The following is a 15,661-nucleotide window of genomic DNA, read 5'->3' as shown; positions in this document are numbered from 1 at the left end:
AAGTTCTATGGTGTCGGTACCGCGTGCCTACACCTTTGAAAAATTCACCTATTTACCTTGGAATATTTAGCTAATGTGTCCGCATTTGTTGGCATACTGAACGATTTTGTTGACGCATTCTTTAAGTCCCTCCTCCAAACTTGAAACCCTAGCTGCACGCCTGTATCTAGTGGGCCTAGCATGGATTCGTTAGTAGGAGACCATATCATATGAATGTGAAGTACGGTTTTCATAGTAATATGTGAATGATTAAAATACAAATTCCCGCATATGAATTTTGGGTTTTGACTCAAACATCATAAACTTCTTTTAATCTTTTCATTTTAACTTATTTATGTTTGTATAACTAAACTGGCTTCAAATAGTTTTATTGTCCAGACTAGAACTTCATTTGGCTTAATTATTTTTCTAAATCTCTTCTAAATAAATTTTTGTTGCTTTATTTGGAATACACAGTGAATTATTGAGGATCTTCTTTGGTGTGTAATAGACCCGGGAGAAACATGTGAGTATGAACATGGGCAGAGAATGTAAGGTTTAAACTTTTGGTAAGGTTATTTTTCAGGAGGCCAATTTATCGGCAAACTATATCGGTATTGTATCGGTAAGATACCGATATATCTGTTTCGGTATTGGACCCCAAACATCCATATCAGTCAGGCCCTAGTTAATATAGCATTCAAATTTATGATTCTACAAGAACAAAGTGCCAATTTAATCCATTTTGACAGACATTTTGGCCCAGACAAGGCATAAATACTATTGAACAAACTTTTTGAGATGGTCAATCTATTCAGAACCATCAAAGAACTGAATTTTCGAGGTCATACTGCAACAAGGTGCCACATTCATCCAAAAATGTGCGCACAGTCCATACCAAAGAAAGGGAAATAAAAGACATACAGTATTACAGACTGTTATATAGCAATGAATCACTGCACACCTAGGATAGAAAAGCCTATGTTCTTTTTTGGGAGTTGGGCCCCAAAACTCTTAAAAGTGAATTTTTAAGGCTAGATTTCCAAATTTTAGTGAGAAGTCCTAAAACTAAAACACCCATAATATATATATATATATATATATATATATATATATATATATATATATATATATATATATATATATATATATATATATATATTTTTTTTTTTTTTTTTTTTTTTTTTTTTTTTTTTTTTTTTACAGAGAACGAAGCTAGTAAAAAAGTGAGGCTAATGAAGAAGTGAGTAATGCACCTTCGAAAGTGTCGTAAAAACAACAGACACAAACACTATGGAACAAAAAAAAAACACAGCAAAAAAAACAACTCAACACATAACACAAAAAGAGCAGAAACAATTATTAGCCACGAAATCGTTCCTTTTTGTAAAAATCGTTTGGGCTTTAACCTGAATGCCAGTTAGGTACGAGTGGCAAACTGAACAGCTTTTTATTTTATTTCTACAAAGCTTCTTATGAATCATCAATGATATTATGAGTCAACACCAATGTGCAACCAGTATGATTAACATACGTTTAATGTTGAACGTAATTTAACGAAACTAGGGACAGAAGAAGTCAACAAAATATTAACAAATATTTGTACTTCCGATGTCCAAATTAAGGTTAAATTTATATTTTTTTCAAAAAAAAGAGGGAAAGTAAAACAAAAACACAATATTTTGTAATTTGGAGCGGTTTTGGTTTTACCAGCAGCACGAAAAGAGGATTTGCGTGCCTAATGAGAACTCCAAATTTAAGATGACAATAGAGTCAGCAATTCTGAAATTCGTATTTCAACAGGCCAGCCTGTTATAAACACTGTTGTAAGGAAGAAGTGGTACATATATTTGAGACATGATATTCGTATAAAATAAAGCTTCCTTTCTCGGATAGTCTTCAATTGTATACAAGATGGCCGAAGAAGAAAATATGGCCAAATAACACGTTGCAACTGAAAACTAAGGATGGTCAAGACCTCGTTAGCACCAAAATGGGAAGACGCTACCACTGTAGCATTGCTTCACGACGAGGAGAAAGGCTTCGTGGACGCCCTAAGTGCCACCAATGTTCCGTATTTAAACGGGTCACCCAGTGATTACTGCTGTTCTAAGTAAGAAGAGGTACACATATTAGGGACACATTCTTTGCATTAAATAGAACCTCCTTCCTCAGACAGCCTTCGAATGGGTATCAGAAGGCCGAAGAGGAAGACGTAGTCCAAAAAAAGACCTTATGAAAGACATTTGAGAATAACTAAAACCTTTTTAGTACAAAAATACGAAAACGTCACTGTGCAGCATTGATTCACCACAAGTGCAGGGGCCCATCAACGCTCTATACGCCATCAATGGCTCAAAAGGAACGAAGGTCTAAGGTAATATTTTGTTATAGTAAAAAATAAAGTCAAGGCCGTATCCAGGGGGGGGGGTTAACCCCCCCCCAAAATGTTAGTCTGACTCGTAAAAACGTAACAAAAAAGGATATAAACAAATCTTTTACGTGTATTTTGATTTTTTTTGTGTACCCCCCCCCCCTGGAAAAATTCTTGTGTAAAACACCCCCCGAAAAACAAAAATCCTGAACACGGCTCTGAACGAAGTATTTCAGCTGAAATATTAATTTTTACAAAAGGAACATAAGAAAACTACAAAGTTAAAATCTACAAACAGCAAAAAATCTACAACTGCAAATTTTGATTCCCCTCATTAAAACGGTTTTGATTAGGATCCTAAAAATAAAAAAAAAGATATCTGAATTTAAACAAGTTGAGACGAAAAAAGAAGAGAGGAAACAAATAATAATGCTAAGCTCCGGGTTCGTGAAAACAATGTTTTCAGTTACAAAGAAACAAAAAGATAAATAAACCAAGCTAATTTATAATGGCTAACAAATAAATTACAAAATTAAAACCCTCTGGAAAAAGGATAGAATAGCAACAAATTAGAAAAAGTTTTAAAGAATAGGTTATTTTCTAAGTTGCCGTACGAACGCTGAACAAAGTCTTGTATCCAGCCAAGAAGTTCAACATTGTCAAAATTTGGACCAATCAGATTCAAGACTCAGTGAACTTTCGACCAATCAGCTTCAAGATTCACTAGGCTCGATGCTTGATTTAAGACTGAGTCACGTGTCTGATCACTGTCTTAGGGTATTATTAGTAATGAAAGATGCTATAAATTCTTTATACCTTCCAGATACATAACCGATTGATCAACAATTTGGTTGCAGTTACAGAACCAAGAGAATTGAACCTGTTCACAAAACAGTAACAAAGAAAACTAACCTCATGAGTAAGGCTTGCCTCGCTGCTACTGAAGTTCAACAATGTTAATTGGGATCTCAACGAATTTGGAATAATGTCCATATCTTGACAGGAAGTTGTGAGGATAAGTCGGAATTCTGGAGAGCAGCTTATATCTTTGCCATCGATTTTTATATTTTTCCTTTCCCCTGAAGCAGAAAAATAATTTATACAATATAGCCTTCGTAAGTAAAGGTCTAATCTGTCAACTATTGGTTTATTTTTTTCTCTAAGATGGGAGCCGTCGCGGAAATAGTTCAATACGTTTTCATGTCAGAATACCGCGTAGTTTTCGGCTTGCGTTTCTTACACGCAGAAACACAAGAAACATGGAGTCTTTCCCTACCAAAGTCATTTTGCTCATTTCTTAAAAACAAAAAATATTCATAAGAAAAGTACAGTCATTATTAACAACCCTGTAAGCAACTTTATTTTCAGCAAAAGACGAAGAATGATATATTCTACTAAATTTAGACATTAAATTTAACTGTCTTGAAAAAGTACTTCACCCTTGCAATTAGCCTGGAAGTAAAACCAGGTTTTAGAACAGGGGCGTAATTTGCTATGGGGCAGGAGGGCAACTGCCCCCTCCAAACCCAATTTCCTCCACTCATACCTCAGTTTGTCCCCCCAGCTAAAATTTAGTTTTTGCAAAAAATCGTGTCAAAATTAAGAAAAGCCTGCATAATTCAAGTATCCAGAGAAACAGGTCAGTCTTCTTTAGTATTAAAAAAAACAAGTTTTTTTAACTGAAAGTAAGGAACGACGTTAAAACTTAAACCGAACAGAAATTATTCCGTGCATCAAAGGGGCTGTCCCCTCCTCAACGCCTCGCTCTTTACGCTAAAGTTTTTTATTGTTAAAAAAATAGAGCTGTGAGAAAGTCAAACTTTAGCGTAAAGAGCGAGGCGTCGAGGAGGGGACAGCCCCTTTCATTCACGGAATAATATCTGTTCGTTTCAAATTTTGACGTCGCTCCTTACTTTCAGTAAAAAAAACTAGTTTTTTATTCAATTTTTGAACAACTTAAAATTAATTTAATCTTTGATATTGGATCGCCGTACATGAATAGTTAAAACAGAACCTGAATATTAATTTTACTTTTATATAGTCTATTTGTTTTCTAAACGCCTGTTTAATTTTATTTACCAAAGTTTTTATTAGTAATAAATATAAGTAACTTAGGAATTAACTTCCGTAACGAACTTCTATATTCATACATTTTTAATACATATATTAGAGGGTTCGCCCTCTAGTCAATACCTTGCTCTTTACGCTAAAGTTCGAATTTTGTTCCAATTCTTTAAAAGTGACCTCTTAATCACAATTGCCGTTAATTAGAATAAATAGCTCTTATGAAAGTACTAAATAATCTTTGGCTTAAAGAGCGAGGTATTGACTAGGGTTTGAGCCCAATCATATACGTAATGTTTTCTGTCGTTTTAAGTTTTGATGTTGCTCCTTACTTTCAGTTAAAAAAACTTTTTTTTTAATTTTTTTTTCGCTTTTTTTTATATATAATTTCTGATCTTTTTTTAAATAATGCTGGGAAATCCGGCGCCCCCTTCATAGGAATGTCTCTTCCCCCATGAAAACTTCCTTCGTGGAAAGATCCTCCCACATAACCCCCGACCCACTACCCTCCATCCCCACTACCAGGAAAAATCCCCCCTGAAAACGTCTGTATACTTCCCAATAGCCAATATTATATGTTAACATTTGGTATAGTTCATAACTTTCAGCCCTCCCCCCTGGGACTTCGGGGGATTAAGTCATCCTAAAAGACACAGTTATCATATTTTCGACCGTGCTGAACAAAATGGCCATTTCAAAATTTTGATCGGGTGACTTTGGGAAAAAAAATGAGCGTGGAAGGGGGCCTAGTTCCCCTCAATTTTTTGGTCACTTAAAAAGGGCACCAGAACTTTTAATTTCCGTTTGAATGAGCCCTTCCACGATATTCTAGGAGCACTGGGTTGACACGATCCACCCCTGGGGAAAAAAAAACAACAAGCAAGCAAATAAACACGCATCTGTGATCTTTCTTCTTGCAAAAAATGCAAAATTCCACATTTTTGTAGATAGGAGCTTGAAAGCTCTGCAGTAGGGTTCTCTGATACGCTAAATATGATGGTGTGATTTTCATTAAAGTGCTATAACTTTAAGGGGGTCTTTCCCCTTTTTTCGAAAATCAGCAAAATTTTGTCAGGCGCGTAACTTTTGATAGGTAAGATTAAACGTGATGAAACTTAAATATTTGAAATCAGCATTAAAATCTGATTCTTTTGATGTATCTATTGGTATCAAAATTCCGTTTTCTACAGTTTCGGTTACCATTGAGCCGGGTCGCTCCTTACTTACAGTTCGTTACCACGAACTGTTTGAAAATTGGCAAGCCCATACTACGGCATCCGCGGCAAGCGATGCGTTGAATGTTTCATCAGCACCTTCTCCGAAAAATTGGCAAGCTGAGGTACTACTTCGGAAACATAGACAAACCCTCAGTGTAGGGTGCTGGAACGTCTGCTCAATGAAATGCCTAACGACCCAGTCGTTTATCGCTCGGGAATTGTTGCGTTACAACATAGCCTTTATGGTAATATATGACTCATTTTTCAGTTCTCACTGTCGTTTTCACTTGAGTTGGAAAAATTCGCTCCAAATTTGCCCCCCCCCAAGATTTTGACGAAATTACGCCACTGTTTCAGAATACAGTAATTAAGAAATGTTTTGACAACTGATGGATGTTAAAAAGCGTTTTACGCACTGGAACTCTGGGCCTATTTAAATCCAACGAAAATCTTCTTGGTGATTTAAACATAAGAGTTTGTTAGCCTATTCCTAAATAAGTTTGATTTATCTTAGATGTATCTTAGAAGTTTCAAAAAGAAGAAAACATTTGCTGGTTAAATCTTAGAAAAACAGGGAATGTGCACGTAAAAACTGTTGGGATTTTTAAGTAAAATCCCAACGAAAGTAAAAGGAAACTTTCGTTCCTTTTACTGGCCTAAAACTTCGCACAAAAGAACCAATGAAGTTTTACGTTCTTTTAACTCGTTTACAAAAGTGCCAGGTCTGACCATTTAGCAATTTAACGCACGTATATCTAATTTAAAAAAGATGAATTGTTTGCCTCTCTAAAAGTTAGGAATTATAAGACTGCCTTACAAAAATAAGTAAGCCTATGAAAAAAAAAAACACTCTTTAAGATGGAGGTATAAAGCTTCATCTAGATGATACTCTTTGGCTTGACTCAAAAGATGTTGTTTTCAGGATGTTATGCTGGAATTAAAATGTCTTATTGCATAATCAAAGTTTTCTTCTCGTAAGTGTACAGAGGTCTGAGCTGCGCCTGCAATAAATGTAATTGCTTGTGCCTAAAACCATTGACTCCATACATGAGACATATGCCAGGGTCCCTTGAGGTCTGCCTTTTTCTCAAATTATTCTGATTTTAACTATTTCCTCTATATTTTGCATATTATTTGGTTGCTCTTTGACGTTTTATCAATTATGTTAGTCCCTGAAACACGATGTCTGCTAAAATGAATACCTAGGTACATACTACTACTACTACTACTACTAAAAATTCACTGCAGCACCAAGCCGCCTGAGGCCAACACAGCTATGCACGATGCTCCTCCATCCTAATCTATTCAAAGCCTCCCTTTTTACACCCGCCTACGAAGTTCTCATTTCCTTTAAATCTTTCTTTATGACATCCTCCCACCCCAGACGGGGACGACCTGCTTTCCGTTTAGCCCTAGATGGTTGGCCGAAAAGAACAATCTTCGGCAATCTGTCATCTTTCATCCGCACAACGTGCCCTAACCACCTCAACCTTTCTTTTATTATAGCCCTAGAGAGCGGTATTGAACCACATTTTTCGTACAGCCTATTATTTTAAATACGGTCAGTCAGCCGGGTACCCAAAACAATCCTTATGCAATTTCTCTGGAAAACATCTAGCAAATCTTCATCCGCTTTTCGGAGCGTCAATGCTTCAGAGCCATATTTGACCACTGTCATCACTGTAGCTTCTAATATTCTAATCTTGGTTTGCAGACTTATCTTCCTATTCTTCCAGACTTTTTTTAACTTTGAAAAAACACCCTGAGCCTTGGCTATTCTATATTTAACATCTTCATTACTCCCACCATCTTTACTAATAATACTAACAAGGTAAGTGAAGCTGCCCTCCTTATCAATCTTTTCCTTACCCAACGTCACCTTTTCATCTTCACTTATTCCTAGCTTTAGTGACTTAGTCTTCTTAACATAAATTTTCAAACCTATTCTAGCACCCTGAACTCGCAAAACCTCTAAAACTTCATTCATTTGGCTCAGACTTTCATCTAGGATGCTTAAATCATCAGCATAATCCAATTCCAGGAGACTTTTTCCTCCCCATTTGATTCCGTGGTCTCCCATAGCCTTTCCTGTGCTCCTTAAAACAAAGTCCAACAAAATAATCCATATAAAGGGGGATAGAACACAGCCCTGCTTAACTCCTGATTTAATACAAAACCAGCTGTTAACCTCATTTCCTACCTCAACCGCAGCAGTGTTATTCTCGTACATACCACTAATCACTTTAATGTATTTGTCTGGTATACCATACAAGGATAAAACCTTTACTAAAGCTCTTCTATCAACAGAATTGAACGCTTGCCCATAATCTATAAAACTGAGCACCAAAGGTGTTTGAACATTCAGGCACTTCTCAATTATTAGCCTAAGAGTGAGAATTTGGTTGACATATCCTCTACCTTTTCTAAAACCGAACTGCTCTTCTCTTAAAACCTTGTCTACGGCATCTCTCAGTCTAAAAAGTCTCATATGACTAAGCCATTTACTACCTACAGAAACCAGACAAATACCTCGACAATTCCCACACTCAATTTTATCACCTTTCTTATAAAGTGGCTTAATTAAGGTTTTCTAAAATCGTTAGGTACTTCCCCTTATTCAAAGATCATATTCATAATCTTCAATAACTTATTTCTGACCTCAGAGCCACCCTATTTAAGAAACTCATTTACCACCCTATCAGCACCTGGAGCCATATTATTCTTTAATCCTTTTAGTACTGTTGCTAATTCCTCCTCACAAAACAAATCTTCCTTCACATCCAAAGTACCACAAACTTTTTCATTTTCCTCTATATTTTTTCCTGCAACTCTATCTTGGTTAAGCAAGTTCTCAAAATGTTCGGCCCATCTCTCTTTAGTTTTTCCTTATCGCTAATTACGACCCCATTCCTATCTTTAATTGGGACAAGTCCGGATTGACTACTCCCTCTCAATTTGTTAACAAATAGTTAAATAGTTAAGGGGAACGGGCTATATAATACTTTTTCGAATTTGTTTGGGGATAACCCCCCCCCCCCTTAACGATGCCTCTGCCTCCCTCCTTGATACGGTCTTGCTTGTAAATATGTAGAGTTTAGAAACAAAAATTTTCTGACTTTTTTTTTTTTACTTTAGTCGTTGTTTAACTTTATCAATAATATGATGACCTACCTTGATTTCAATTTTTTTTTTTAATCTGGTACCCCTGTTTTAAGTGTGTCATTCAATGTTGCTCTTTTTTGAATCTTCATTAAAAAAATATAAAATATCCTTGCCCCCCCCCCCCTAATCGGTTCTGAATTGATGCCACTAATACGTAATAGCATATTTTTGCCGTCTATTCTTATTTTTACATTGTTTTTGTTATATGGACAACTACTCATTGTTCATGTTATACAAGTTCTTAGGAATTAAATAATAATTAACAAATCCAGAAATTATTTTCTATAATAAAAACTCTTCTAAATAAAACAAAATTCTGAATTTAAAATATTTGGTAAGACTTGGTGATTTTTTTAGATATCGATTCATGACCATGAATTTTGTCAGACTCTAAGGTCATGTCCGCCTATACACTACTAGCAGCTCAAGAAAACCAAACAGTTCGTGGTAACGAACTGTAAGTAAGGAGCGGCCCGGCTCAATAGAAGCCGAAACTCTAAAAGACGAAATTTTGATACCAATAGATACATCAAAAGAATCAGATGCTTATGCTGATTTCAAATATATAAGTTTCATCAAGTTAAGTCTTACTCATCAAAAGTTACATGCCTGAGAAAATTTGCCTTATTTTCAAAAAAAGGGGGAACAACCCCTAAAAGCCGTAGCACTTTAATGAAACTCACTCCATCAGATTCATCGTATCAAAGAACCCTACTATAGAAGTTTCCAGCTCCTATCTGAAAAAATTTGTAATTTTGTATTTTTTGCCAGAAGAAAGATCACGGATGCGAGTTTATTTGTTGTTTTTTTTTCGTTTTTCTTTTACAGGAGTGATCATGTCGATCCAGTAGTACTAGAATATCGTAAGAGGGCTCATTTGAACGGAAATTAAAAGTTTTAGTGTCGTTTTTAAGTGACCAAAAAATCAGAGGGCAACTTGGCCCCCTCCCACGCTCATTTTTTTCTCAAAGTCACCTAATCAAAATTTTGAGATAACCTTTTTGTTCAGCATAGTCGAAAATCAAATAAATATGTCTTTGAGGATGACTTAATCCCCCACAGTTCCCAGGGGAAGGGCTGCAAGTTATAAACTTTCCCATTGTTTGCAAAGAGTATTGCTTATTGGGAAGTATACAGGCATTTACAGGAGGGATTTTTTTCTGGTGGGGGGTGGTCGGATGAGAGGCTTACGGGGGAGGATCTTTCCATGGAGGATGCTTCCTTGGGGAAAAGGACTTTTCTATGAAGGGGGTGCCGGATTTCCCATTATTATTTAAAAAACAATCAGAAATTAAATAAAAAAACAAGTTTTTTTCAACTGAAAGTAAGGAGCAGCATTAAAACTTAAAGCGAAGAGAAATTATTACGTATATGGGGGGGCTCGCCCCATGTCAATACCTTGTTCTTTACACTAAAGTTTTTTTTAGTACTTTCAAAAGAGCTATCGATTCTAATTAACCGGCCTTTGTGATTCAGGGGTTTGCGATTAGAAGTTTTTTTTTATGTAATAATAAGATAAGGCCATTTTTGTCTGCATATAAAATAAGAATGAGGAAACTTACGTCGCAGCGATGATACATGCTGCACCAAAGTTGAAATTGGAGGTTGGAAGTCTACTACATCCTTAATGACCAATATTTTACCAAATCTGTAACGAACAACAAATAAATAACTTAAAAGTTGAAATAAGCATTAAAAAAATACTGTGCCTTTGGGATTTCTTCAGAAAGAAGGCCAATATTCTGTCAATTTTCTAGCAACAAACTTAATCACAGGCTCCTTATTTATTTGTTGTGTAATCTGTATCACTTACAAAACGAAATTGAGTTGAAAATAAGCCAGTGATGTAACATTTTAATCTAAATTTTATTTGAAATTAATAATTTGCGTATTAAAGCAAAGCTGTGTTTAGTAAGCATGATTAGAGACAATTGTGACGAAATTTCTACACCTCTTAAGTACATCGATCAATTTCAGCACTTCACACAATTAAAACGAACCAAATGAAAAAAAAAATAATGTTGAAGCCAGGAACGCGGGGAAAATCTGTTTAAAAAAATATTATATATTTTTTTTAAATTCCTCGTTGCTTCTTACGTATTATTAATATAACTCCCTCAAATCCTAGTGTATTTTGTAAATCAAAAAAGTATTATGTAAAAAAGTTTTGTAGAAAAAGGGAATTTTCAGATACTTTCAGACTTCAATGAGGGGGTATGACTGGTAAGAAATTAAATGTGAAGACCGAGCTATCTAGATTACGAATCTAGATTCGTAATCTAGCTATCATGATAAATAGCAGATGCTAAGCACCAAGATGCTATCGACCGAATGCATAGCTCCACTCGCAAAGGTAACACTATTTGTAAGATTGCTGGTTGTGGTGAAGCTATAAAAAGTGAAATAGGTAAAACACAGGCTGTTCTTTCACAGTTGAAAAAGTTTAGAAGAATAGATAGATAAGCCTTCAGACATAATATTAGAATACTGAAAGTTTTGGTAACGATAATGACAAATCAACTCTCTGAAGCAGGTTTTTTCATAAGTTTTGGGAGGATAGGCTTGACGTTTACAAAACGGAATGTTTACGGACTTTAGCATTTGTGCAAAATGAAAGGCTCCTTTATAGGAATTTAAAGAAAATCTAGGAATTATCATGACTCAGTTCACAAAAGCCCAATGGGTCTACTCCCAAAAACAAACGACAAAAAACAAACAAAACACACAGCTAATTTAGGGTCAGGGGACTAACATTTGGCTTTAGTAGAATGGCCTTATTGACTCCCACGATGACCACGTGGTTTATGGTTTTCTCAGTGAGAATGACAAAACAGATGAAATTCTCACTTGAAAAACCATGAATTTTTAAAATTATAACATGGAAAAACATTAAATGTAAATTTATCTCTTTAAAAACAATGTATTTTGTCTCTGGTATGTGTGTTTTTATTGTTTTTCATGTTAGAATTTTAAAATTCATGTTTTTTCAAGTGAGAATTTGAAAAATTCATTGTTTTCAAAGTGAGAATTTGAAAAACAGGACCTTTCTCACTTGGAAAACCATAAACCACGTGGTCCTGTCACGAGTTTCTCACTTGGAAAACCATAAACCACGTGGTGCTGTCACGAGTCAGAACACCTGTGCTGTCGACCTCAATTCACATATCGTGAATCAATAATTCCACTTAGAAACAACAAATTAATTTCCCTTTCTTGACAGATCAATCAATCAATGACATCATCTATCAGACTTTAAATTTCCCTTTCTTGACAGATCAATCAATCAATGACATCATCTGTCAGACTTTAAAAATTTTCGCCTAGAAACATTTCTCCAGGAATAGATCCAAAATCATTAATGTCTTTGCCTCGGGAAAAGTTCTACTGGTCGAACTACAAATGATATTAATAAACAAAGGCCATGGAAACAATTAGGCAAGAAACATCTTAGCGATGAATTGTTTTAGCGCGCGAAAAGGTTTCCATATAATTTGAAATGCATTGACGCAGAGATGCCAATAACAAAGGAACACGCTGAATTTGCGTTTAGGGATTATTTGGGCGAAACCGTTTTAGACAGGTTATGGAACTATTTCGGTGAAACAGATAGAGACATTTTAAAAGAAGATTTTTGAAGAGATTTTGGAGGAGGTTTTGAGTGTGGTCGTTATAATACACAAGTTTCATTTGAACAGTGTTGTGAGGTCCTCTAACCCAACCCCAAAGGGTTCCAATCCTCCTACCCCCACCCCGAAGGAAGCCCCCGGTCCTCAAAGCCCCCCAAACTCCCAAAGGTTCCGATCCCCCTACCACAACCCCGAAGGAAGCCACCGGTCCTCAAAGGTTCTCTGGGCTTCCAAAGGCCCCCCCCCCCCGGACCCCCAAAGACCCTCACACAGTTCCCCACAGGTCCCCAGGCACACACAGGGCCCCAGACTCGAAACACACCCTACCCGAGCCCCACCGGTCCGCCCCGGTCCCCACAGGGCCCACCGCACACCCCCAGCCAGACCCGGTCCCCCCAGGGCCCACCCACACCCCCCCTCCCTCCCCCCGGTCCCCCAATGTCCCACCCCAACCCAAAAGCCCTACCCCCGTCCCCCAAGGGCCTCACCCCGCACCACCGGCAACCCCACGGCCCCCATTGCTCTACCCCTACCCCGAAGGTCGCCTCCGGGCCTCAAAGGGCCCCCCGGGTTCCCAAAGGGCCCCGATTGCTCTACCCCTACCCCGAAGGACGCCACCGGTCCGCAAAGGGCCCCCAGGCTCCCAAATGCCCGCACCCGGTCCCCCAAGGTCCACCGGGCACCCAAAGGGCCCCCAGACCCCCAAACGCCCCACCGGGCCCCCAAGGGACCAAACCGTGCACAAGGACCCCCCCGGACCCCCCAAGGTCCTCCACCAGTCCCCCAAGGCCCTCTCCCGGGCCCAAAGGTCCACCAGGCACCCAAAGGCCCCCAGACCCTAAAAAGGCCATACCCGAGCCCCCAAAGGTCCTCCACCAGTCCCCAAAGGCCCTCTCCCGGTCCCAATGGTCCACCAGGCACCCAAAGGGCCCCAGACCCTAAAAAGACCATACCCGAGCCCCCCCAAAGGCCCTCACCGGTCCCCCAAGGTCCCCCAGATCCCCAAAAGCCCGCCCCCGGTCCCCAAAGGCCCTCCCCGGGCGCCCAGGGCTCCCCACGGGCCCCGATTGCGCTCCCCCACCCCCGCAGGACGCCGCCGGGCCACCAAGGTCCCCCAGGCTTCCAAAGGACCCCCTGGACCCCTACAGGCCCTCACCAGGTCCCCAACGGTCCACCGGGCTCCCAACGGGACCACCGGACCCCACCGGGTCCCCCGGACCCCACAGGTCCTCCCCAGGTCCTCAAGGGTCGCCCAGACCCCCAACGGACCCACCGGGCCCCACAGGGCCCACTCGGTGCTCAAGGGCTCCCCGGACCCCCAAAGGCCCTCACCAGGTCCTCACAGGTCCACCGGGCTCCTAAAGGACCAGTCGGTCCTCAAGGACCCTCTCAGACGTGCACAGACCCTCCCCCGACCCCCAACGGCTCCCCCCGGTCCCCAAAGGTCCCCTCAGGCGCCCATATGACCCCTCCCCCCCTCAAGGGCCCCAGGCTCCCCCAACGCCCTCCCCCGGCCCCTCCCAAGAACCCCCTCGCCAATTTTAACACTTTTTATTGCGTTATTATATCCTTTAGAACAAGTTACTTTCATAATGTACCTCCTAAACCCATTTTCCAACTTGAAGTACTTATCTTTTTCACCCACTTTCTCAATGAAAAAGAAATTAGTTTTTAATCAATTCTAATTTTCCAAATAATATAAAAATTTTCCACTTTAGTTCAGATCTGTCTCGAAGAGATGAAAAATTTAAAATACTGTTCCAAATTTTTCGCAGAAGATAAAAAAAGTTCAAGTTTTCTTCTGAATTTTACCAAAGAACGTGCTCCAATTCTAATTTCTCCAGATAAAACAAAAATCTTCCACTTCAGTTCTATATTTCACAAAGAAATAAATAAATTTAAAGTTCAATTCTAAATTTTTCGATGGAAGATAGAAAAAGCAATACCATACTTGTGAATATTTTACCGGAAGATAAAAAGTTCTAGTTATATTTCCAGTTTCCTCAATGACGTCAAGCAACGTTCTAGTTCTCTTCTGAAATTTACCAAAGAACACGCTTCAATTCTAATATTTTCAGAGAAAACAAAAATCTTCCACTTCAGTTCTTTATTTCTCAAAGACATAAAGAAATTTAAAGTTCAATTCTAAATTTTTCGATGGAAGATAGAAAAAGCAATACCATACATGTGAATATTTTCCCGGAACATAAAAAGTTCTAGTTCAATTTAAAATTTCCTCAATGAAGTCAAGGAAAGTTAAAGTTCTCTTCTGAATTTTACTAAAGAACAATATTCAATTCTAATTTCACCAGATACAATAAAAATCTTCCACTTCAGTTCTTTATTTCACAAAGACATATAGAAATTTAAAGTTCAATTCTAAATTTTTCGGTGGAAGATAGAAAAAGCAATACAATACTTGTGAATATTTTCCCGGAATATAAAAAGTTCTAGTTCAATTTACACTTTCCTCAATGAAGTCAAGGAAAGTTCAAGTTCTATTATGAATTTTAACAAAGAAATATATTCACTTATATTTTTTTCATAGAAAAAAAAAATCTTCAACTTCAGTTCTTTATTTCGCAAAGACATAAAGAAATTTAAAGTACAATTCTAATTTTTCTGTGGAAGATAGACAATGCACTACCATACATGTGAATAGTTTCCAGGACCATAAAAAGTTCTAGTTCAATTTACAAGGTCCTCAACGAAGTGAAGAAAGGTTCAAGTTTTCTTCTGAATTTTACTAAAGAACAAAATTCAATTCTAAGTACACCAGAGAAAACAAAAATCGTCAACGTCAGTTATCTATTTCACACAGACATAAAGACATTTAAATTACTATTATAAATTTTTAGGTGGACGATAGAAAAAGTAATACCATCCTTGTGTATATTTCACCGGAAGATAAAAAGGTCTAGTTAAATTTAAAGTTTCCTCAATGAAGTCAAGGAAAGTTCAAGTTCTCTTCTGAATTTTACCAAAGAATAAAATTCAATTCTAATTTTTTAAGAGAAAACAAAAATCTTCCACTTCAGTTCTTTATTTCTCAAAGACATAAATAAATTTAAATTAAAATTCTAAATTTTTCGGTGGAAGATAGAAAAAGCAATACCAGACTCGTGAATATTTTCACGGAAAATAAAAAGTTCTAGTTCAATTTATAATTTCCTCTACGAGGTGAAGAAAGGTTCAAGTTTTCTTCTGAATTTTAACAAAGAAAAAAATTAAATTCTAAT

General features: G+C 37.8%; 1 protein-coding gene across 1 annotated transcript in view; it reads right to left on the bottom strand.

The window, feature by feature from the left end:
• Positions 1 to 15,661, bottom strand: part of LOC148949097 (cytoplasmic dynein 2 heavy chain 1-like) — a 336,505-nt gene that overhangs the window by 206,703 nt on the left and 114,141 nt on the right. Inside the window, exons 7-8 of the mRNA XM_089092625.1 lie at positions 10,359 to 10,444; positions 3,266 to 3,432 (exon numbers count right to left, since the gene is read on the bottom strand). Of these exons, the coding sequence (XP_088948751.1) occupies positions 3,266 to 3,432; positions 10,359 to 10,444 (253 nt within the window). The remainder of the gene's footprint in view (positions 1 to 3,265; positions 3,433 to 10,358; positions 10,445 to 15,661) is intronic.

Source organism: Artemia sp. Qi Xiang Cuo, chromosome 8 (genome assembly GCF_049724085.1).
Source record: "Artemia sp. Qi Xiang Cuo chromosome 8, ASM4972408v1, whole genome shotgun sequence".
Taxonomy (NCBI): domain Eukaryota; kingdom Metazoa; phylum Arthropoda; class Branchiopoda; order Anostraca; family Artemiidae; genus Artemia; species Artemia sp. Qi Xiang Cuo.
Note: the sequence above shows the minus strand (reverse complement) of the source record. Positions and strands in the feature narration are given on the sequence as shown.